This window comes from Sebastes umbrosus, chromosome 17 (genome assembly GCF_015220745.1).
Source record: "Sebastes umbrosus isolate fSebUmb1 chromosome 17, fSebUmb1.pri, whole genome shotgun sequence".
In the NCBI taxonomy this organism is placed as follows: Eukaryota; Metazoa; Chordata; class Actinopteri; order Perciformes; family Sebastidae; genus Sebastes; species Sebastes umbrosus.
The window spans coordinates 27,096,984-27,118,037 of NC_051285.1; the positions used below are offsets into that span (position 1 = coordinate 27,096,984).

The 21,054-nt window shown below is 37.3% G+C and overlaps 1 protein-coding gene across 1 annotated transcript; it reads right to left on the reverse strand.

Annotated features, from left to right (window-relative positions):
- Window positions 1-1,489: 1,489 nt before the first annotated feature.
- f11r.1 (F11 receptor, tandem duplicate 1) lies at window positions 1,490-16,847 on the reverse strand. Its single transcript, XM_037749570.1, has 12 exons — window positions 16,736-16,847; window positions 13,825-14,013; window positions 13,578-13,688; window positions 10,102-10,161; window positions 8,289-8,405; window positions 6,622-6,762; window positions 6,267-6,469; window positions 6,068-6,170; window positions 4,515-4,622; window positions 3,767-3,779; window positions 3,565-3,625; window positions 1,490-2,815 (listed from the first exon to the last, which is right to left on the reverse strand). The coding sequence occupies exons 3-12, from the start codon at window positions 13,627-13,629 to the stop codon at window positions 2,780-2,782; spliced, it is 894 nt and encodes a 297-aa protein (XP_037605498.1). The 5' UTR covers window positions 13,630-13,688; window positions 13,825-14,013; window positions 16,736-16,847; the 3' UTR covers window positions 1,490-2,779.
- Between the last annotated feature and the right edge of the window lie 4,207 nt (window positions 16,848-21,054).

Genomic DNA, 21,054 nt, shown 5'->3' on the forward strand with positions numbered 1-21,054 from the left:
ATTAAGTGACTTATTACACATTTTTGTTTTTATTTTGTGTTTATTGGGTTTTCTTATTTCTTATTTTTGTAAACATGTATTTCTAATTTTTATATTTTAAAAAAAACTTCTTAATTTGTAGTTTTTAAAATGTAATTAATTAAGTGGCTTATTACTACATATTTAAGTGAATGTATTTTATTTTGAAATGTGTCTGTGGTGACCTTATTGCCCTTAACTAGTAGCTTTGGTGTTGTGTATCATATAAGGAAACTGTCTAATCTTTGCATTTACATATTCATGTGAACTGGACACTGTTAAAGAAAAGAGATAGCTTGAAGATGCTGTGACAAAAAAGCAGAAACACGTACAGTATGTATCTATACATGGCAAACTTTTTAAACATGTATATATTTTTATATTTAAAAAAAAAAGTTCTTAATTTGTAGTTTTTAAAATTTAATTAATTAAGTGGCTTATTACTACACAGTTAAGTGTATGCTTTTTATTTTGAAATGTGTCTGTGGTGACCTTATTGCCCATAACTAGTAGTGTTGTTGTTGTGTATCATATAAGGAAACTGTCTAATCTTGCATTTACATTTTCATGTGAACTGGACACTGTTAAAGAAAAGAGATATCTTGATGAAACTGTAATAAAAAATAAAAAAACACTTGTGTATCTGTACAACACCTCTCTAGGGAGGACTGTCTGCAGGACAGATAATAATGCACACAGTGCACTTTCATAGACTAAGCTACTGGAGTTACCCTGCACTATACTCATTTTTAACAGTCTCTTCTGCACTATATTCACTTTTTCAATAGTCGTGTATCACAATTGTTACCCTGCACTATAATCAGTTTCAACAGTTTTCTTCATCTCCTTGTATTTTTATATCTGGTATATTTTTTTGTACTTTGCACTACTAACTTTTTTACTGCCTCTTTACTAACATGTTTTGCACTATGGAACTGTGATGCTGGAAACTTGAATTTCCCTCTGGATCAATAAAGCTACTATCTATCTATCTATAACTAGTGGCGTTGTTGTTGAAATGAAAAGCATCGCTTAGGCTAATAATATTGTAATAAAACGTTTATGATTAGGCAATGAACAGCCCATTATGTTCAGCATTAGGACTCAAGTGGACTCTAAAAGGCTGAATAGGTATTCATATCTTGATTATTAGAAATGCAAAGACAAATTCACTGCAACAGCGGCTCTAAGCTTCCAAATTTCAGCAATTATATTTAATATTAACTTGGTTTTGGTTTGTGTGAATTTGTTTTTCTTGGATCCTTTGTTGTATGCTTTTTTCATTAACCACACTAAGCTGATCGTCTTCATCTCTAATTTGCATCCTGTGTCCTTGTCAGTAAAATCAACTTATCATTTCCCCGACACACCATTTCCCCAAAACCAGAAGTAGCAAAGATAAGCACTGTAGACTAGCTTAAGGGTGTTCATGCAAAGCTGAATATTACCATGTCGACACACGACAGTACACTCAGTTTTAACAACATTTTATTAACCAATACACGAGGCAACGTTACAATCATCAGCTGATTCTAAATTTTCTTCAAATGGAAAAGTCAAGCGATGTAGAAAAACGTGGTGTTTCCCGATGTAAATAGTGTACCTGAAAGATTATATAAACTCATGTCTGACCTTATCAAACCAGTTAAACACATGACCTGAGAATGTGTGGATGTCACTTCAGTGTCTGGAGGTAGACAGAACTACTATTAGGACCATCATTTGGGTAATTAATCATTATGATAAGGCTACTCATGATGCCAGGCTGGTAATCATTTAAAAACTTGCAGCATCTGCAGTACTAGCTGACATCTGTTTGCTTCAACAAGAAGCTTACGGAGCTGTCAGTGTACACCCTGTTAAACAGCAATTCACTTAGCCAATGTAGTTCAGAGGTTTACAAACGTATTTCACAGACAACACTACCAGACAAATATAATACTAGTCAACTAAAAGAGAATGTGGACCTAAAATATTAATTTCATACAAGCTATAGTAGAGTTTCTAGTTAATGTCAGGAAGCTGAGAGATAACAGATTTTTAAATTGTTCTCAATTACAAATGTTAAAAAACAGTTTTGTTATTTACAATAAAAACAAATTTTAATAGAAAAAGAATATTGTACATTACAACAGTTTTGCGGTTTGTTAAAAAAGAAAAAACATCTCTCAATCTATGATGCATCTCTGATCTACAAGCTCCTTCAGTGTTTTAGCTTAGATACACAGACTGATCGTGTACTGGAGGAAATTAAGGTGATGGGTCAGTAAATGTAATAAAAATATGTTTTTATCAAGCTTTTTTGTCCATTTTCCTTCGAAAATAAATCAATTTATATTCCTGGATTTCCCTGGGAGTATCTGTACTCCATTTGATTGGATATGTTTACATGCAGATGCATCACTTCAACAAAAAATAAATATATACAGTTATGTTTTATTAGGAGGCGCAGAATATCAGAAGCACACAGAAACACACACTCCAAACATACATAAGTGGAAAAAATGTCTGAGGCTTAAAGGGGTCACTAGTAGCCACATCTCGTTATATTAAAAGAACCAATCAACGTATGAAAGAGGTCTGTCGTACATTAATCCTATAACCTTGAAGCACCCGAGACACTAGAGCAGACAGTTCAGGTCAACAATCACACTGGTCTATAAAAACTGCAAATAAAAAGAAAGACGTCGCTAAAAAGTTTAGTAAAATCACATTCCGAGAGACGCTTAAAACCAAGGTGATCTCCTGTCGTTGTTGAAGACTATACCACGAATGATGACTTCTGTTTGAATTCCCCCTGAAAAAAAAACACATCAAACATCAGAACTGGAACATTTTATGTGTTAAACACTGAATTATAAAAAACTATATACACTGTCTTTAACTAAACAAACATACCTGACTGTGATATAAATCTCTTGGGCTACAGTCGCATTACAAGAAAATGTGGCCCAAATCCGATTGTTTGCTTTCGCGCGACACATAAATATGATTTAAGATAATTCAATTCTATGCTTGTATACAATATACATTATATACTGTAATTTTAAAGTTTTGACCAATTTGTTGCTGTATTAAAAAGCTTCACAGTTGAATTGTAATTCCTGATCTTTTTTTACCAAATTGCAGGTGTACGATTTTATTATTCTAATTCATTTCAGTAAAATTGTATTGATGTATTTATTTGTTACATTGTGTTTTACAAAGTTAGGGAAGCAATGTTTAATACGAGTCTGCATCCCTATTCAGAGGAGCTGTTAAAGTTAGTAAGTAAGTAAGAGTCATAAAAAGTCATACGTCATGATTTAGGAGATCTATTAAATTGAGCAATATGTTAACGGAGTCTGGCCGTCACTAGACTCCAACAACTCCAGTGTGACTCCGTTATTGAGTGCGTGTGAGGCGTTTCAGGGCAGAGATCTGTTCACACTGATGTCAGATATGGAAAACTTCAAACATGAATGTGAACAGTCTAGGCAAATGACCGGAGCATTAAGCTCTGTAATGTGAACGTAGCCTTGGAGTAACAGAAATGCTCATACTTACATCCTCATCATCACCACCATACAAGGATGTGGGCTGGTAGACCACGCTGGGCTTTGGTTTGCTGCAGGGAGAATCAAAAAGAACATGTTGAGAATAGTCACTGAGAGGGCAGACCAGTTTATACATGCAATCTGAAGGAAATAGAGTCAAGTCTGTCTATGGATTATCTGATACTAGAAAATAAAAAAGAAAACCTTCTTACCTTTCTGTCTTCTCTGTAAGGGGAAGAAAGGAAACAACGTCAGTGGGATAAAGTGCTCGGTACATAGTACAAATATGCAACCGACATGCAAAAGTCGGCTTTTTTGTTGTTGTAATTGACAGGTATGTATTGTGTCTCAGTCAGAAAATGATAAGCATAACTTATTCAGTGTTAGGTTTCTATTATATTCTGTGTGGATCTTGAGATACATAGCTCGTCTCATTATATGAATGCATTTTATCAACTGTAGATGATGTAATTATGAAGTTTGTGATTTGACTCATGTTTTGATTGTTGCAGGTTGTAGCCAGTAGTATAAAGATGTCACCTCATTGTGAATTTACAACCAAAATGTTGCTTTTTATACAAGTTTACAAAAAAAGCTGACTATTCAGTAGGGGTGGATAAAAAATACCACTAATTTGTGAGGAAAATGTCTTAATAAATAATGTCTGACAATGACATCTCTGACTACATACATGCTAAAAATCAAACATTTTTACCGTATTAATTTAGATATTTTTCAAATTTAAAGTCCCTAAAGTGTATGATTGAACTTTTCCCCATGGTCTAGTGTTAAAAAGTTAACAAAAATTGATAATATCGAATCGCAATACATCAGGAGGTAGGTGAATCGTCCCAGCCCTACCTTTCAGATGTCCGTGTTTCTGGTAATGTCAACACTGAATATCAGAATACTGATGATCACAATAAATTATATGATTTTAATATAATGTAGAAAACTCACTGGGCAGGTATCCTTTCTTGTTGGCATACCAAATGCCGAATACCAGCAAGGTCACTAACAGCAGAGCCACTATTACGCCAGCAACAATTCCTCCGGTGTTTTGGTCACCTTGGAAGAAAACATCACATTTTAAAAGGTGAACATTTTTAGCTGAATTATAGTCAAACATTGTTCTGTGGTAAAAACTGAAACTCTAAAACTGATGCAGCACCCTGATGATCAAAGGGCGACTGATAATGAAAGTTGTATTTTTAATGATGAGCATTACAGTTTCTATTGGCTCCTTCGATGCAGCCAAACCCGTTTACCATCCTTTAAAGGTCACCTATTATGCTCATTTCCAGGTTCATAGATGTATTTTAATGTTGCACTAGAACATGTTTACATGCTGCAATGTTCAAAAAAACCTTTATTCTTCTCATACTGTCAGGCTGAATATACCAGCTCAGAGCTCTGTTTGACAGACCCTGATTCACAGCCTGTCTCCTCCCACTCTGCTCTGATTGGTCAGCGTTTTCTGTCAATCAAACGTCCTCAACAACACAGCGTCACTCTCTCCCCCTAACTCCCAGAGTTATGGTGTTTTAGTTACAGTAGGAGCTGTCTCTGTGTTACCATGACTACAGACCACCGGAGCTTAGCTTACCGGAGCTGAAAGACTTTCTCCTGTACCATGTCAACATAACTGCAGGTGGGATGATTACAAATGCTGTGTATAATTAATATTGTCATCTGTCTACTCAAATAAAGTTTGACGGTGAAACAGAAATGTGTTGTGTTGCTTACAGTCACTATTTACTACCTGTAGCCCACTCTTCTACATGCATGACATCAAATATGTATAATATATAAATATCAGCTGTTTAAACAATGTAATTACATAAAGCCTTTGTGAAAGAACATGTTATATCTAGATGATGGGAGTACATGAAGCCTGTTCTGCTGGTTCTTGCAGACTAACAGTAGGAGCTACTTTGCTCATAGTTCGGTTGAGAGTGACGCTGTGTGGGGCGGGGTCAGCCGACTGGACTTCTCTCTGGTACCACCAGGAAACCCTTACATGGCTTGCAATTCTCTAATGACGTCAGAAGAGAAGGAAAAGCTGCTCAGTGATTTTCCACACCCATTTCCAGACAAACGGAGCAGGAGAATGTTGTGTATTCAGTTACTGTTTACCCACTAGAGGGCGCTGTAGATCACATGACATTGTACTGCATGTTTTGAAAGGAGAATTGAGAGAAGAAGAGAAGCAGTAAAGTTCAGAGTTAAGTCCATGCTAGTGTCTCGCTCTCTTTCTTTGTTTGGATTACTTGGGCTACAACAGAGTAAAAGAGAGGATGGTCTTTTATGATACTGTGGTGACTTGTAGACACACTGGGGACATATATTGATGTTTAAAAGACATGGAAAAGTGCATTTTGCATAATAGGTGACCTTTAAGTGTTGGCATGCGGTACACTACACCGGCTGAAACTGGTTTACAGATTACCGTCTCTTGAATACGTGAACTCAGGCTAAAGCTTGCTTTTGACATGAAAGAGAAGAGTACTTACGGATTTCCATATTCATGGGTTGAGAGCGCTGAGGAGGACCAGCACCGTTGAAAGCCTCACAGTAGTACTGGCCGGAGTCAATCTTTTTTGTAGGGGCAAACTCCTGAAGAGACGGACAAGGTATATTTTTAATTTTAAAGCCCATGAGGACCACAACTGTCACAGTGAAGATGGTGCAGCGTGAGAGGTTGTAACTGACCAGGTTGCCATTGTCTGTGTTCAGCGTGTAGGTTAAATTTTTGAAGGCAGCAACCTTGCTGGGATCAGGGGGCAGAAGGGTGCTGTCTTTGTACCACTTGTATTTGGACGGAGGTGAGCCTTCGGTGTCATGGCAGGTCAGCATGGCCGGCTTGCCCGTCGTCACCGAGGTGGGGACCCTAACTAAGGGCTTAGATGGAGGCACTACGGGACATAACATTCAGCACATACACTTCAGACAAAGAAGAAGTTTACATCACAACATTATTGTTGTCATTTCATGTTAGGGATGTGAGTCTGGGTGGATTATAAATGGAAAGACGTGTCTGCAGAACGTAATTACAGAGGATCCTTACCCAGAACAGTCATCTTCACTCTGACTTCCCCAAAATTGTTGTTGCCAGACACCTCGCAGTCATACACGCCATTATCCTTACGGGTCACTTTGGCGAATCTCAGGTTATCATCGTACTTTGTCACTTTGCTGGCATATGGCGCTGCAGAAGAATGGCAGCATTACATACAGCATTCAGAGAGCACACACCTCCACTAAAGCTTCAGTTATACTTTCCACAAGGACAGTTCTGCTCCACCACCTGTCTCCCCAGTAAGATGCCTAATCCTGATCAGAGGCGCCGGATTCATTTCACAAGTGAGGTTGGAAAATAGAGTGAGTGTGTGTGCGACACTGTACATTTAATGACATGAGAGAATTTTACCACTAATTTCTTCTCTGCTCCGATGATCGCCAAACAGCTGATCTGCTCTGTAGCGCATCTCTCTCTCTCTCTGTCGCTCTACCACACTCGCAACGCACACATTACATTACGCTACTCTTATACCAACGTAATATGTAAATGTGGACTGCACTTAAACCAGGCCTTGGCCATTTTCACATGCGAGCATCAAAGCTTGACGTGGCATTTTACACATTGTTTTCTTCATTTAATCTCATTCGCAATGTGGGACAATGGTGTAAAGTGTGTGTGTGTATCTGCACCTTTATTTCTGTTATAATCATTTACACAATGTGTTAAGAAATAACAAATGTGTAGGCCTATGGGAACTGACAAAATGCTTATAATGTAGTTATTATTGCTGCGCCAAAAGGTTCCTTTTGAATTTTCCTTTGAATTTGTAATTTCTAATAGCAAAAATGTTTGGAAACTTTTCAGTCTGAATCTGCATCACAGAGTTGACAGGAGATCATCAGCAAGTGACTTATTGACATTTAAAATCTGCTACTGCCATCAATTTTTGCAGGATCACTTGTAGCTGATATGCACGTGTCACCTAATTCTGCAATTGCAAAATGCATTTAGGAGTTATATATCATATCATGTAATGTCGTACAGTATAGGCCACAAGAACAACACTTATAAGATATAAAAAAAGAATACCTTTAGTGTTTTGATCAATAATTCAAAATATGTATATAAATAAGCATATGCAATGCCTACATGGATAGATACTGTGTTGGCCAAGGAAGGAATTCAGGAGACACCTCACAGCTCAGGAGTTATGAGCAAAGTAAAGTAAAATGTTATATAAATGGTGACGCTGCTGCTGCTGGTGCCGAGTTACTAACGCTGGTCAGTTCTTTCTTAGTCTGTCTCACCAGAGCCTGCCTTCTTCCCCTTACACTATCTCTGCTATCTAATTTACACAAGGGCATTATCGCTGCATCCTGTGCTTAGCGCCGCCCAAGTCGACTGTGATTGGTTTAAAGACACACTAACAAGCCAGAGCGTTTTCCCCCTATAACAGAACGATAATGCGTGGAGCCAGACCTTTCTTTAGCGCTGACACACCACTGATTTGCAGACCAATTCTTTCAAGACACAACTTTCCACCAAATTTCATTAAAATCTTTTCAAGTAGTTTTTGAGACATCATTCTAACTAAGAGAGAGATAGACAAACAAACAGAACAAACAAAAACAAAAAACTTCCTTTGTGGGAATAAACTGACATTTGAAAACATGCTGCAAAAAGACACAAAAAGAATCTGTGAATCTACTTACTTGTTAGTTTCCCATCATAAAACACATACGCCAATGATCCTTTTGCGTCCTTAAATTTCCACTCGACTCTGGGGTTTGGACCGAAGTCGGCTGAATACGCGCATTTGAGGTCGGTCCCTGAAATTACAGAGTTAACATTCAATCCAAAATGAACACATGACTACACTGTGAAGGTTTTCACCCTAAATTATGAAATTAAAAATTAATTATTACAAAAAATACAATTCTGAAATTATCCATCCATCTTGTGCATTTACACATTTACTGCATGATGTTGAAGATTAAACTCTCTTACAGAAACAATACAGCATAACCAGAGAAAATCCAACCAGTGACACGAAAAAAAAAAACTAGAATTACCCAATTTATACACAGAGGTGTTCAAAAACATTCATGCTGTAGTTGTACTATATCTAACTTAAAACTCTCGTGTTTCAAAGGTTATAAATAAATCATATGAATGCTGCCTTGCGAGTGGGGTCTGGGCGATATGACGGAAGAAACGTGTCCACCAATAGAAATTATCACGTGATCTCGTGATATTGCGTGATCTTGGGAATCCAGCTGCCTGGCAAGATAATGTTATTTGGGCAGACATGGACGAGGACAGTGAAGTTGTAAATACAGAGCAGGAGGAGGAGGCATCCTAACCAACCCAAGATGAGGAAGAACTCTGGATACATGATTACCAAACATTTGCACACTGTAGTTTACATTGACAGTGTTTTGTCAGCTTTTTTAATTGAAAGATGAGTCAAGTCTTTTCTTTTGGTACACTCTAAAATACAAATTAGTGTACTTTTTATATTGCACTGACTGAAGTCAGGCTGCTATTTATTTGCACCTGTTAACCCTAAAACCTGTAACACTTTAAATTGTTGTTCTCTTGAACCTTAAAACTTCCATTTTGAATTTTTGGCTGATGAACCGCATCCGGCTCACGAAACGTGGACCAAGCTGTGTAACTAGGTGAACTAGTTCTAAAATGAAACGAGATTCAGCAGTGGCATAGCCAGAAAACCACAAACCAATCAGGTGCATTCCACGATAAAGCATGTCACCGCTTGAACTGCCAGTTGAGTGGAGCGGCGTGTCCCTTAGTGTCCTCACCGGACCTTAGTGGACATATAGCGCTGGATTAAACATTATAGACATGACCACTGAATGTTTGTATAACAATTTAGCCACAAGATCCCAGACTGACCAGCCAATCACACGGTGTTGACCGAGTCTGGTTTTACTGTTTTGAGTCTTTGTATTTAACTCAAGTGTCGTCTCATTTGAGGCAGTTGGGTTTATTTGTATGGAAGTTCCAAATAAAAGAAGAAAATGGTCAAATGTGAAGTACGGTGTGGTTTTTAAACCATTACTTAATTGAATTACATATAGCGGGATAGAAGATTTTGGCCATATCGCCCACCCCTACTTGCAAGTTACAAAGTACCAACGGAGCCTATATATGTGCCGTAGCTGTGCTGTAGCTATACTTTGCGGCTATGGCTATGATTTTGAAAACATAAAGCCTGTTGGGGGAAAAAGCTCAGTTATATTTTCCTTTTTTCAGTAACACACATCTAGCAAAGCCATTTCCACTGCAAACCTTCCCTCTCTATCACAGGGAGAATAAAAGACAGTGAGCAGGATAACTGCACGGCGACGGTCTCCTATTGAGTAACGAGACAAAGCCAACCCTCCCACCGTCGCTCTTTAGAACAGAGTGAATGAAAGAGTGGAAACACTTTTGGGATACATAATTAAGACGTACAATGTATGCTCCTCTACATTCAAATCATTTTTGATTGTCAGGACTCACCTTCACCCTCTTTCACCTGCACATCTTTGTTGCTGGAAGTGACTGTGAAGCCACCGACACCTGGACACACAGAGATTAAAAGAAAACACGTAATTACACTTTTTGAAGTTACATAACATGCTAAAACACATCCCTGTAGTTTGCATTGGTGAATAGATATTAGACTAGACAAACATAATGTGCATACATGACCTGTTTTACACATTGAAAGGTTAGATGCTTTACGGATTCAGTCATTATTTGAGCTTTAAGGATGTACCGTTGCTTCTGTACAGACTTGCGTGACAGACGGCCGTCACCACAATTTAAAAAAAAGGGTGCCGAGTCTAAATTCGCACTTTCTTTAAGTGCAGCCATGTCCTGATGATGTGATTATTAAGTCCGTGACTGCATAATCTCCTCTGTGGGTGCAGCAGCAGCACCCATCCAAAGTCATGTTGTAGTTACTGCGCTCTCTTTTAACATTGTAAAATCAACCATGTAAGAAAATATATATCATTTATGAAATGACTTTAGATTAAAGATGTATGAGTATTCCACAAGCGGAAAACCTGAGTTTTCAAGTGGAACTGAAGTCTTGGGAGGATGAACAGCTGGAAGCTTGTGTTTTTGATCTCCCTCACATGAAGTTAAGGCCGGGTGAGAGGGAAGATAAAAGCACCCCGTGTTGTAATATTCATAAAGATGAACACAAGAAGCTGCAGCAGACACGAAGACTGATTCAGTTTGGGTGGAGATTAGCATCAGTGATCAGTGATTCCAGCTTCTTAAATGTGAATATTTTCTGGTTTCTTTACTCCTCTATGAGAGTAAACTGAATATATTTGAGTTGTGGACAAAACAAGACATTTGATGGCGTCATCTCGGGCTTTGGGAAACACCGACCAACATTTTCCACCATTTTCTGACATTTTATAAACCAAACAACTAATCGATTAATCAGAAAAATAATTGGCAGATTAATCAACAATGAAAACAAACGTTAGTTGCACCCATAATTTACTATATTTCTTCTTCTTCCATCACAGTAAACTGAATGTCTGAATGAATAACAACTGAATTGTAAAATTAGCAATTTTTGAATGAGTTAATTTGCAAATGAGAACATGCAACAGACAGTTTTTATGAATTTCTGACACTTTACAAACTAAACAATTAAACGATTAATTGAAAAAATAATGGGCAGATTAATGAATATTAAAATTATAGTGAGCAGCGGCCCTGCAAACCACATTTGATAACAATCTAAATGTTCTATGGCTGCACAACTAATCAATTTTATTAAAATCGCAACTTGGCCAATCGCAGGAGGTGAAATGTGTGTTAAAATACTATTTAAATTAAATATTGTGGTATTGCAGGGATGTCCTGGCTTACACATTATATTTTAGTGATTTTAATATGTTTTTCAGTAAAAAAAAAAAGAGAATAATTATGTAAAAAATATCATTCCCTCTAATATCGCAATTGCAAAATCAGTCAAAAATAATCGGAATTAGATATTTTCTCAAAATCCTGCAGCCCTAAACTGTACTAGGCTTCATTGGGGTTAAAAGACTTCGCACTAGCACTAGTAGTAGTACATAAAGGAATGCTCTCAAAGCTCAGATGCCAACAGTATGACATTATAGTAGAGATCACACCCGCTGACAAACACTCAGAGCCATCAGGGTGTGGTCAAAAGAAAAAAAGTGTCTCATTCCTGTCCGCTGAGCCAGAAAACTTCCGCTGAAACTCTCGACGGTTCGGCTGAAACTGAGTCTTTTAAGGGACAGCAGTGCAGCTACAACAGAGACACTTACATTATTAATGCATGCAGACTGTCTGACACATAATACATGCATCTATTGCACCACACGGCCATTACTTTAAGTGTTGGGAGTTACACAATTGAACCACCACCTTGTTGAGTGACAAGCTTGTGTTTAACAGAGAAGCTTCAACTAGAGAACAGCAGCAGGAGCCAGTTGATCATTAACTGTGTCGAAAGTCATTCATTGAACACATCACTCAAATTTACTACCAGATGAAATCTTTAAATTAATATGTGTACTAACATAATACTGTTAGCTCAACTTTACAAATGACAGTTTTTATTGTAGCTACTTAAATGTCATTCAGACTTCCTCGAATCGGTCTGCAGATGTTTCTCTCAGGCGGTCTCAGCTGAGATAAGGCAGCACAGTCACGGTTTTGGTTTGGAGATAAGCCTCCAGTGTAAAATGAAACCAGAGCACTCCATGACTTCTTTGTTTGCATACTTTGCCAGTTTCAGGGTTGAGGGAAAACTCGATTTAAAAGCACGACGGCAGTACATTTTGTCTGCTCGGTGCAACAAGTTTGAAGCGTTGTAAGGGTCTATTTCAAAAGCAGACTGTGCTGCGGGAGCAACTGGTGAGCAAAAGACAAACAGTTCCCAGCCTGGAGAGCAGCTGGAAGAAATACGACTTTATCAAAAAACACCAGGCTCGTCAACTAGTCTAACCACTCCGCCTTTTGCGGCGTACAAGCAAAGTCTTGTTATGTTAGTCACTTATGCAAAATGTTTGTTGCTGAAAAGCGTGTGAGCCAGGTGAGCAAATGACACTGTCATGATGTCCATGAAAATCCTCACACTATTGCAACACAAGATTGTAAATGTAATGCTGCAACTTTATAGTTGTGACATCATGTTTTCAGTATTGTTGAAACTGCGCTATGAATAACCAGGATATAATTTGAAGGTTACTCACCAATAACGGTCCATCCACCCACAAATAAAATACCTTGATCACACATATGATCAGCTGGATTAGTGAACATAAGCATCTCACAGATTTAGTATAAATTGAATTTAGACACAAATTTATAGAGCTACAAGTGAGTGGAAAGCTAAAAACCTGGGTTGTGTTCATGCACACTTTCTTAATAGGATGCAGTGAAAATCAACTCTTATGGGGCTTTCAGTGGGCTCATTATTGATCTTATTGTGGCCTCAGTTTGTTTTAAAATTACTATGATATCACATATATACATATATATATATATACAGTATATATAAAGGCCACTAATTACAGGAACAGAAATGATGAACCACATGTGGAGCATTCTTCCTACATTTATGATCAAATTACAAAGACAATTGTTGCAGTCAGGAGGAAGTAATGCCTCTTATCTCTCCACATCTTCCACATTTTACAGTTGCTACAACATTTAGGGAAGTATTCTGCACTATTGCTGTGATTTCATATTAAAAGGGACATTATAATAAAAGTTTGAAATAGCCTGAAACCTGGCTCAAACAATGATCTCACACCAGCAGAGCAGGCCAAAGCCCTGAGGAGGTGATAGCAACAGGTCATGTAACATTTAGGGACATTATACTGTAGGTAAACTACTACTATCAGTCTATGAGTGTTGTTGCTGAGTTCACCTGTGCAACATTAAAGACTTTTACGCGTTGACTTTCTTTAAACTTTAAAAAAAAAACCACTCACCTGTCGCTGCGAGGAGGAACAAAGCCACCGAAACCAGCCTGCTGACAACCATGTCGACCTGTTAGTGTCTCTTATCTCTGCTGCAGCTCGCTCTCTTCTTCTGAAATACTCCTAGAATAAAAAAAAAGCAACAGGAAGTGCGCAAAAACCCTCCTTAACGTCGAATAAACAAGAAGTCGCGTCTGTTCCAGCAGCTCTTAACTCCCTGTGTGGAGGTTTCTGTGTGTAATGACCGTCTGAATCTCACCTGAGGAGTCCGCCCAGGTGACAACAAGAGAGGTGACTTCCGGTAATAGGATCCCTGGTGACGTCAGAGTGGAAAAACTGGTTTGACTGCTGGAGCTAGAAGTTATTACAAAGCACTTTTACACTGTAGGGGAAAGCAGAAGTGTTTATTAGCCAGAGATACTATTTGCACAGGATAGGTCTTTACACCCTCCTGCACAGTGACACACATTTAATATGTTGCAAAAGTCCTTCAGTTTATTCTACAATTTAATTCAATTCAATTTATATTTGTTTTTGTTTTTGTTTTGCACAATTTAAGACTATACAACATAACAATAAATAAATAAATAATATAAAGTGCAAGAAGAGGCAAAAAAACCACTGGGCTTATCTGAAGGCTCCATCTAGAGACAAGATATATATAAGGAAATAATATGACTACATAATAGTGATAACAAAACAGTTAGGACAAGATTAATATAATAACAACAATAACAATACAGTAAATATATCCAAAAAGACAAGTGTGTGTGTGTGTGTGTTGCGTGGAAGTGTATGGTTAGTGTTTGTGAGGAGGAAATTGATTTAAATATCTATAAAGATTTTTGGGTAATTGTAACCAAACAACATTGTGAGTGGGAAAAAACAACAACATAAAAACAGATAAATGGACAACATGGGGAAAAGCTATTACAAAACAGCAATTCAATTAAATGACCCTTTAAGCGACTTTTGAAACTTTTGACAGATGAACAGTTTATTGATTGATGTGAAAAGCTACTCCATAATTTGGTTCCCCTAAATCTTATCGAAAATGTACCTCTACTAGTGAGGAATTTAGGAGGATGAAGATCTAGAGATTGACGGGTTGAGTAAGAATGGACCTGAGAATTTGTTTTAAAATAGGTTAATTGAACTGCTCAGGAATATTCAATAATTCAAATATAATTCAATCTTTATTGCAGACTCAAGGTAAGAAAAAAGAAAAAAACAATACATTACATATAATACATTACAATACAGGAAGCACTATAAAAAGTCATGATTAAAAGATATTAAAAATATAAATATTAATATAAATATATACATACATAAATGCCTTACATATATACACCAAACAACTGACAATAACCTGATACAGGTGGAATTTAATTCATCCATTCATTCTCACTGTGCAATATAATTTTCCACTTGTCCAATTTAGTTAATAGTCTGTTTATTGTCAATACTGTATATACTGCTCCAGTTTTTATACTTCCTTCTATTTAAATGGTTCGTATTTTGTTACACTTTGTTTAGCTCTTTTTTTTACTGCGTTAGCTGATGCATCTTGTTTTTTGCACTATCCCCTTTGCTGCTGTACACTGCACATTTCCCCACTGTTGGTCTAATAAAGGAATATCTTATCTTATCTTATCTTTTAAGGAACTATACCAGTGCCTCCACAGCTGTGATTGGTACCGTGTAGTGTTAAATCTGATGTTAGACAACCTCAAGATTATGTCATTCTCAGAGTGATTAAACCGGCATATAAATGTGTACATGAGATTTCTTAATACAGTTTGAAAAGTATTTATGCCTGCAGACACAAACATTTCACTTGTACTGGAACATCTTGCTTATAGTTTGACCGTAAATGGGCTGTATACACTCTTTGATAATGTATGATCCATGATGACTCATAAATTAATGATTTGTGCACATCACAAAATATTAGTCATCCTTGACATGCCAGTGGAAATGAAACTGGCATATCTTTAATTACAATTATGTGACACTCTTTCAATCATATTTACTCAAACAAAAATACAAAAATAATGATTAGTGTTCATTTTATAATGTTTATTAATCTGTGACAACATATTCTGTAACATTACTGGCAATGTATACACTGGAAACTAGACTTTCAATACTATTATAAGGGTATATCATATGAATCCTGAATTTATAAGATAATAAATGACCATTCTTATTAAGTAATTGACCAGCTGTCAATATTCCTTTATTATGATAAAAAATAGCCCTATTTTAATTACAGATATATTGAATTAGAGTTTTGACTAGGCGAAATGACGTTACAGATATCTGTAATTACGTCAGAAGCTACGGCAAGCAGGAGGCGGAAGTACATTTTTATCACAACTCTTTTTTTTTAATTTAATAATAATTTATTTCAAAAGTTCAATACAATATAATTGCATGTTCAGATGCTACATTACAGTTCTGGAAAAAAATACCTTACAGTATAAAAATAATATAACATAAATTATAAATTATACAGAAAATAAACTGTAAGGAAAGGAAAATAAAAATAAAAACAAAACAAAATAAAAAACAAACAAGCAAAAAACCTTTGGGGTTTGTTAAACAATTGGAATAATTTGAAATGTAAACTACGGTTTTGGAAGCCAATGACGCCACACATGACCAGAATCAGAATCAGAATCAGAATCGTATTTATTGCCAGGTGTAAGAGGTATACACTAGGAATTTGCTTTGGTTATGTTGGTGCAAGTCAGAACAGTATAATAACAGAAGAATATATAAACGATAGAATAAAATAAGAATAAAAAATTGAAATTCTACTAATTTACAATATACAAAATAAGTTATCAACAAAAATAAACATGATAAAAACAGATAGTGCAAATATTCCAGGAGTGCAAACAATCAGGTGACGTCACACATGACATCACTGAACATAAGAATTGTGACGTAAAGTGAGAACTGCTCGTAATAATCCTGCTGACATCTCAGCATTGATTAGTACTTGAGTAAATGTACTTAGTTACATTCCACCGCTGGTGACAGTTATGAAGCTGTGACACATAATAGAATATTCAGATATATTCTGAGTGTCAGTTTATTTGATTTAAGACAAAGAATGAAAAATTAAAAAAGGCTCTGCCAGGAAGACTCTGAAACAACACTGACCTTGGTGACCTGGAGTCTAGGTGATGCACGTAGGCTCCAGGTCACCGTCAGCGCCTGGCTTAAAAAACAGGTATTAAAACATAGCGCTTATGTCTATGGATTAAACCCCGCCAGTGGACGCGCCCTAGTGGGGCATTGAGCGTCCCCCTGACCCAGAGGAGACGGAAAGGACTTCTACTTGTAAACTCGGTTTCTGATGCCAATGACGTCACACATGACATCACGGAGCATGAGCTCCGCCCAAGAATTGTGACGTCACCTCACAGATAGTCAGCATTAAATCATGCTCAGTTTGATCAGCAGCCTCATGATCAGGTGGAGTTAAGGGAAGCTTAAACAGCCTGATGCCGATCACAGCAGCTCCTCTCATCAGGAACACACAGTTTAATGAGCCAACACTCTTCTCGTCTTACTATGTCATTATTGCAAGGGACAGCTATTAAGTCAAAATCTATTTTTCTTTATCTTATTTTATTTTATTTTTTTTTATTTTTCATCCACATACAGAAAACAAACATAAAATAAAATAATATATATATATCATTTTGTAATTTAATCTTTTAAATAGATAATTCATACGACACCTTCTCACACAAAAATATATCTTATACTGTATATACTGTATATGTTCTGAATGTATATGTTCTTAATATGCCCTTGTACAAAGTATTTCCTTTTATAATTGTAATGTAAATGTAATATAACTTATTATTTTAATGGAGCTTCCCAGCAAAAGGTATTTCACATGATTGTACCTGTATAACCGGCGTGACAATAAACATCTTGAATCTTGAATCTTGAATCTTGAATATACATATTTGTGGTATATATATATATATATATATATATATATATTGCATATTTTTAGGATAGTTGTGGTATTGCAGCTTTCATTTGTAATGACTGTACTCTAGCCTATGTATATAGTGTGTTATTGCACTCTTTGCTAATGTAAATAGCATGTTATTCTATGTTTATATTATTATAGTTGTAGTAGTCTGGTATATTTATAGTGTATTCTAATGTATTATTTATGTTGTGTATTCTATAGATATATATTTCTAGTTTTGATGTGTATATTTACTTTATATTTACTGTATAACCTGCTGCTGTAACACAATACCTATCTCTCTTGTTTTCAGGATATTGTAAGAACACAAGCACATTCTTTTAGCCGATGTGTGCAGTTGAATTGCTGTTATGTGCTGTTAATCCCTAAACTACCTGCTCAGACACAATACTCCGCTTTGCATATTTTTAAGATCCTTGAAATCATTTCCTTCCTCTTTTGACACTTTAAAGTATAATCTAATATGACCCAGTGTTGCCCTCTACAGGACAACAACAGCACCTTCAGCATAATGCACATACCAACAGTGGACATGCTGGAGCTCATGCACAAACACATTCAATTGGTTGGTTAGCTTCAATTAATGATCTTCTTTGATGCCGTTGAGTTTCACTTCAGTTTATTGTCATTATACAGTAATACAGCAGTGCTTTTCAGTGCAATTAAATGATTGTGCTTTGGCTACACCTACTCAACTATAATACATAGGTAAAAATCATCCACATCCCGTTATCAGAGAAAACATTGCACCATATAAAGCATATTCAGTGTATAAATAGAACCACGTGGATCTGACTAAACTGACAACAAGCCTCGGCTGAACATGGATCATGTGATCAGGCACAAGTGAAAGGCAAAATAAAAACGAGTTTGGTTTTTCTTTACGCGTCGTCTCCTCGGAGTAGAATAGAGACTTTATTGCTCATGCATCCATTAGTAGTCAGTCAAACACACTTTTAAAGTTTTTGTTTCTCTGCTTGTCGTTAGATTAAACCCTGCCAAAGCTGTCTTTGTCGCCCCACCCGGTTCTTATCGACTAATACAACACAATCTTCCTCTACAGTCGGCCTGTGTGGCGCAAGGTCGCCTCTGTCTGCCCTCATCGTTTGGCAGCCAAGAAGAAGAAGACACAGGGGACAGATTTCAGTCAGGCAAAATAGATTGCCTACTTTAAAGAGTGATGATACTCCTCAGCAATGATGCCACATTGCGGAGCGCAGCGTTGCATCACTTTTGAGTTGAGAAAACTTTAAATTGCTAGCTGGTTAAGCATCTCTCTTTAAAATCCCTCATAGATAGTTCGTCCTATCTGGTTATTAAGACTGAAGGCTAAAGCTCAATATCTTTCATTACATTTGATAAAATGATTGAATGTAGATATTAAATATTACAGAATATAGACTTTCAGTTTAAGATTAAGTCACATTCATGCTTTGTACTCATCACCCTGTTGGATTTCAGATTTCTACTGCATATTTCAATAATATGTGAGAGTATAAAGTGTATGTATGCAGTAGTACGTGTGCTTAGTATTGAGTGCATGATGCAGAGTTAGCAGGCCTGTGACATACCAAATATATACCGTACGTTCACTCAGTTCAACTCATTGCACTTTGTGCATACACACAACTTGAGGAGAGTCTAACAGCAGTCACCGGATGATAATGGGTGCAGTGTTAACGTATGCAGCAGTTTGGCGCCTCGTTCACAGCCAGTGAATTTCCAGCAGCAAGGGAAGTGTCATCAAGGTCAGCAGTAGGCCACTGCAGCTTTGTAATAGGACACTCCACGCTGAGCACGGAAGGAGGAGCCCTGCAAGAAGAAAAAAAGGATGCAGGTTGAGAAGGAGGAGCTGTTTTGTTTTGGCAGTCACTCAAATGTTGTCTTTTTTGTGAAATAACAGGATGTGCACATCTGTGGTAAACAGCAGCTTACTTTTCTCAACCACTGAGGTTTTGGACGCCGTACCCACGTCGGGAAGTCTGATGGTGCAGGTGAAGTTGGACTTGCCGTTGGGCAGGTTTTTAAACAGAAAGCGGCAGATGTTGCCCGGGAAGATGCGGGCTCTGGCGCGCTTCTTGAAGGGGGCGTGCTGCTCCTCGTCTGGGTCGGTGGTGTCGAAGAGTCTTTCGCCATTCGTGTACTTGCAAAATGGTTCCGGTGACTCGGCCGGGACCGCGTATTTGCAGTCCATCCTGAGATTGTTTTCATTTAAGGAGCAGTAGTTCAACTGAATCACCTTCTGGGTTGACGCAAATCCTATGTGTAGTGAGAGATGATCAGATATTTACCACCAAAAACTCAACCCACTCAAATCATTCATAATGAAAGAAAAAGACATGCAAATATCAGAAAAAGTCCTTTATTCGCATTGTGTAAATGATCTTACCTAAAAGTAAAATTGTGACAAGCAACAACATTCTCCCAACTTTCCTGCAAAAAAAAAAGAAAAAGATATTGAATAAAACAGTCAGAACAAACTAACACCACCCTATTGAACCAAACAGCCTTTTTATTTTACTGTCATATCTTCAAAAATCAAATAAAGCTGACTACGCTGTAAAGAGCGGGGTCAGATTTCAGAGGAATGAATACCACGCTTCTAGAAAAGTCACTGTACCATATAACACTGAACAACTGAGAACAATACAGCCTCATTGTTTTCACGCTGCAAACTTCGCTGGTGGATTGCCAACATTGACACATTTCTGTGCTCAACCTCTCTCGCGCTGATTGTTTGCTTACTTGTATTTAATACGCTAAGAAAATACTGAACATAAAGCAGCTCTATTTTGTTTGCTTGATGCAAAGCCCCTCTCGCCTTCATTCAAATATTTGCTTTAGTGCTGACTCCAGTGTTAAACCCCAATATTTCACCCAGACTGAAAGACAAGCATTGTGCATAGCTCAATATTTTACCACAGCTCAGATCCAGCAAATAATAGCACATGAATCATTCTCACCTTGTCTGATGCAGTTTGAGCTTTCCTCAGTGCTCTGCAGTATGATGCCAGGGGTAGATACAGTAGAGGTCGGCTTATAGAAGAAACAGAGGAGAGAGAGGATGGGAGGGGGACAGAGAGGGAGGGGAGAGAGAAAGGGGGAGAAAATGCTGCTCCACTGGACTTTGGGGACATTTCTCAGTATTGTGTAAGGGTGTTTTTTTTTATTGATTATCTTCCTCTGTTTTACCACAGGAGAGAGGATCACATGTCAATACACAAACCTCCGGCCTCATCCGGAAAAGATTGAATTCAGGCTGAATGAAGTAGAAAAGGGAAAATGTTGTGATGAGGGTTTGATTAGCTGAGACACCTCAGCAGCTGTTCTACATTTCCTCCTCATTCAGTGTGCGGAGTACAAACCGTGTCAGCAGTTTCTCAGCCACTTTTGCCAACATAAATTAGAATATATACATATTAAACACAAATACGCAGATCATTAATTTCAACTAAGGTATTGAAG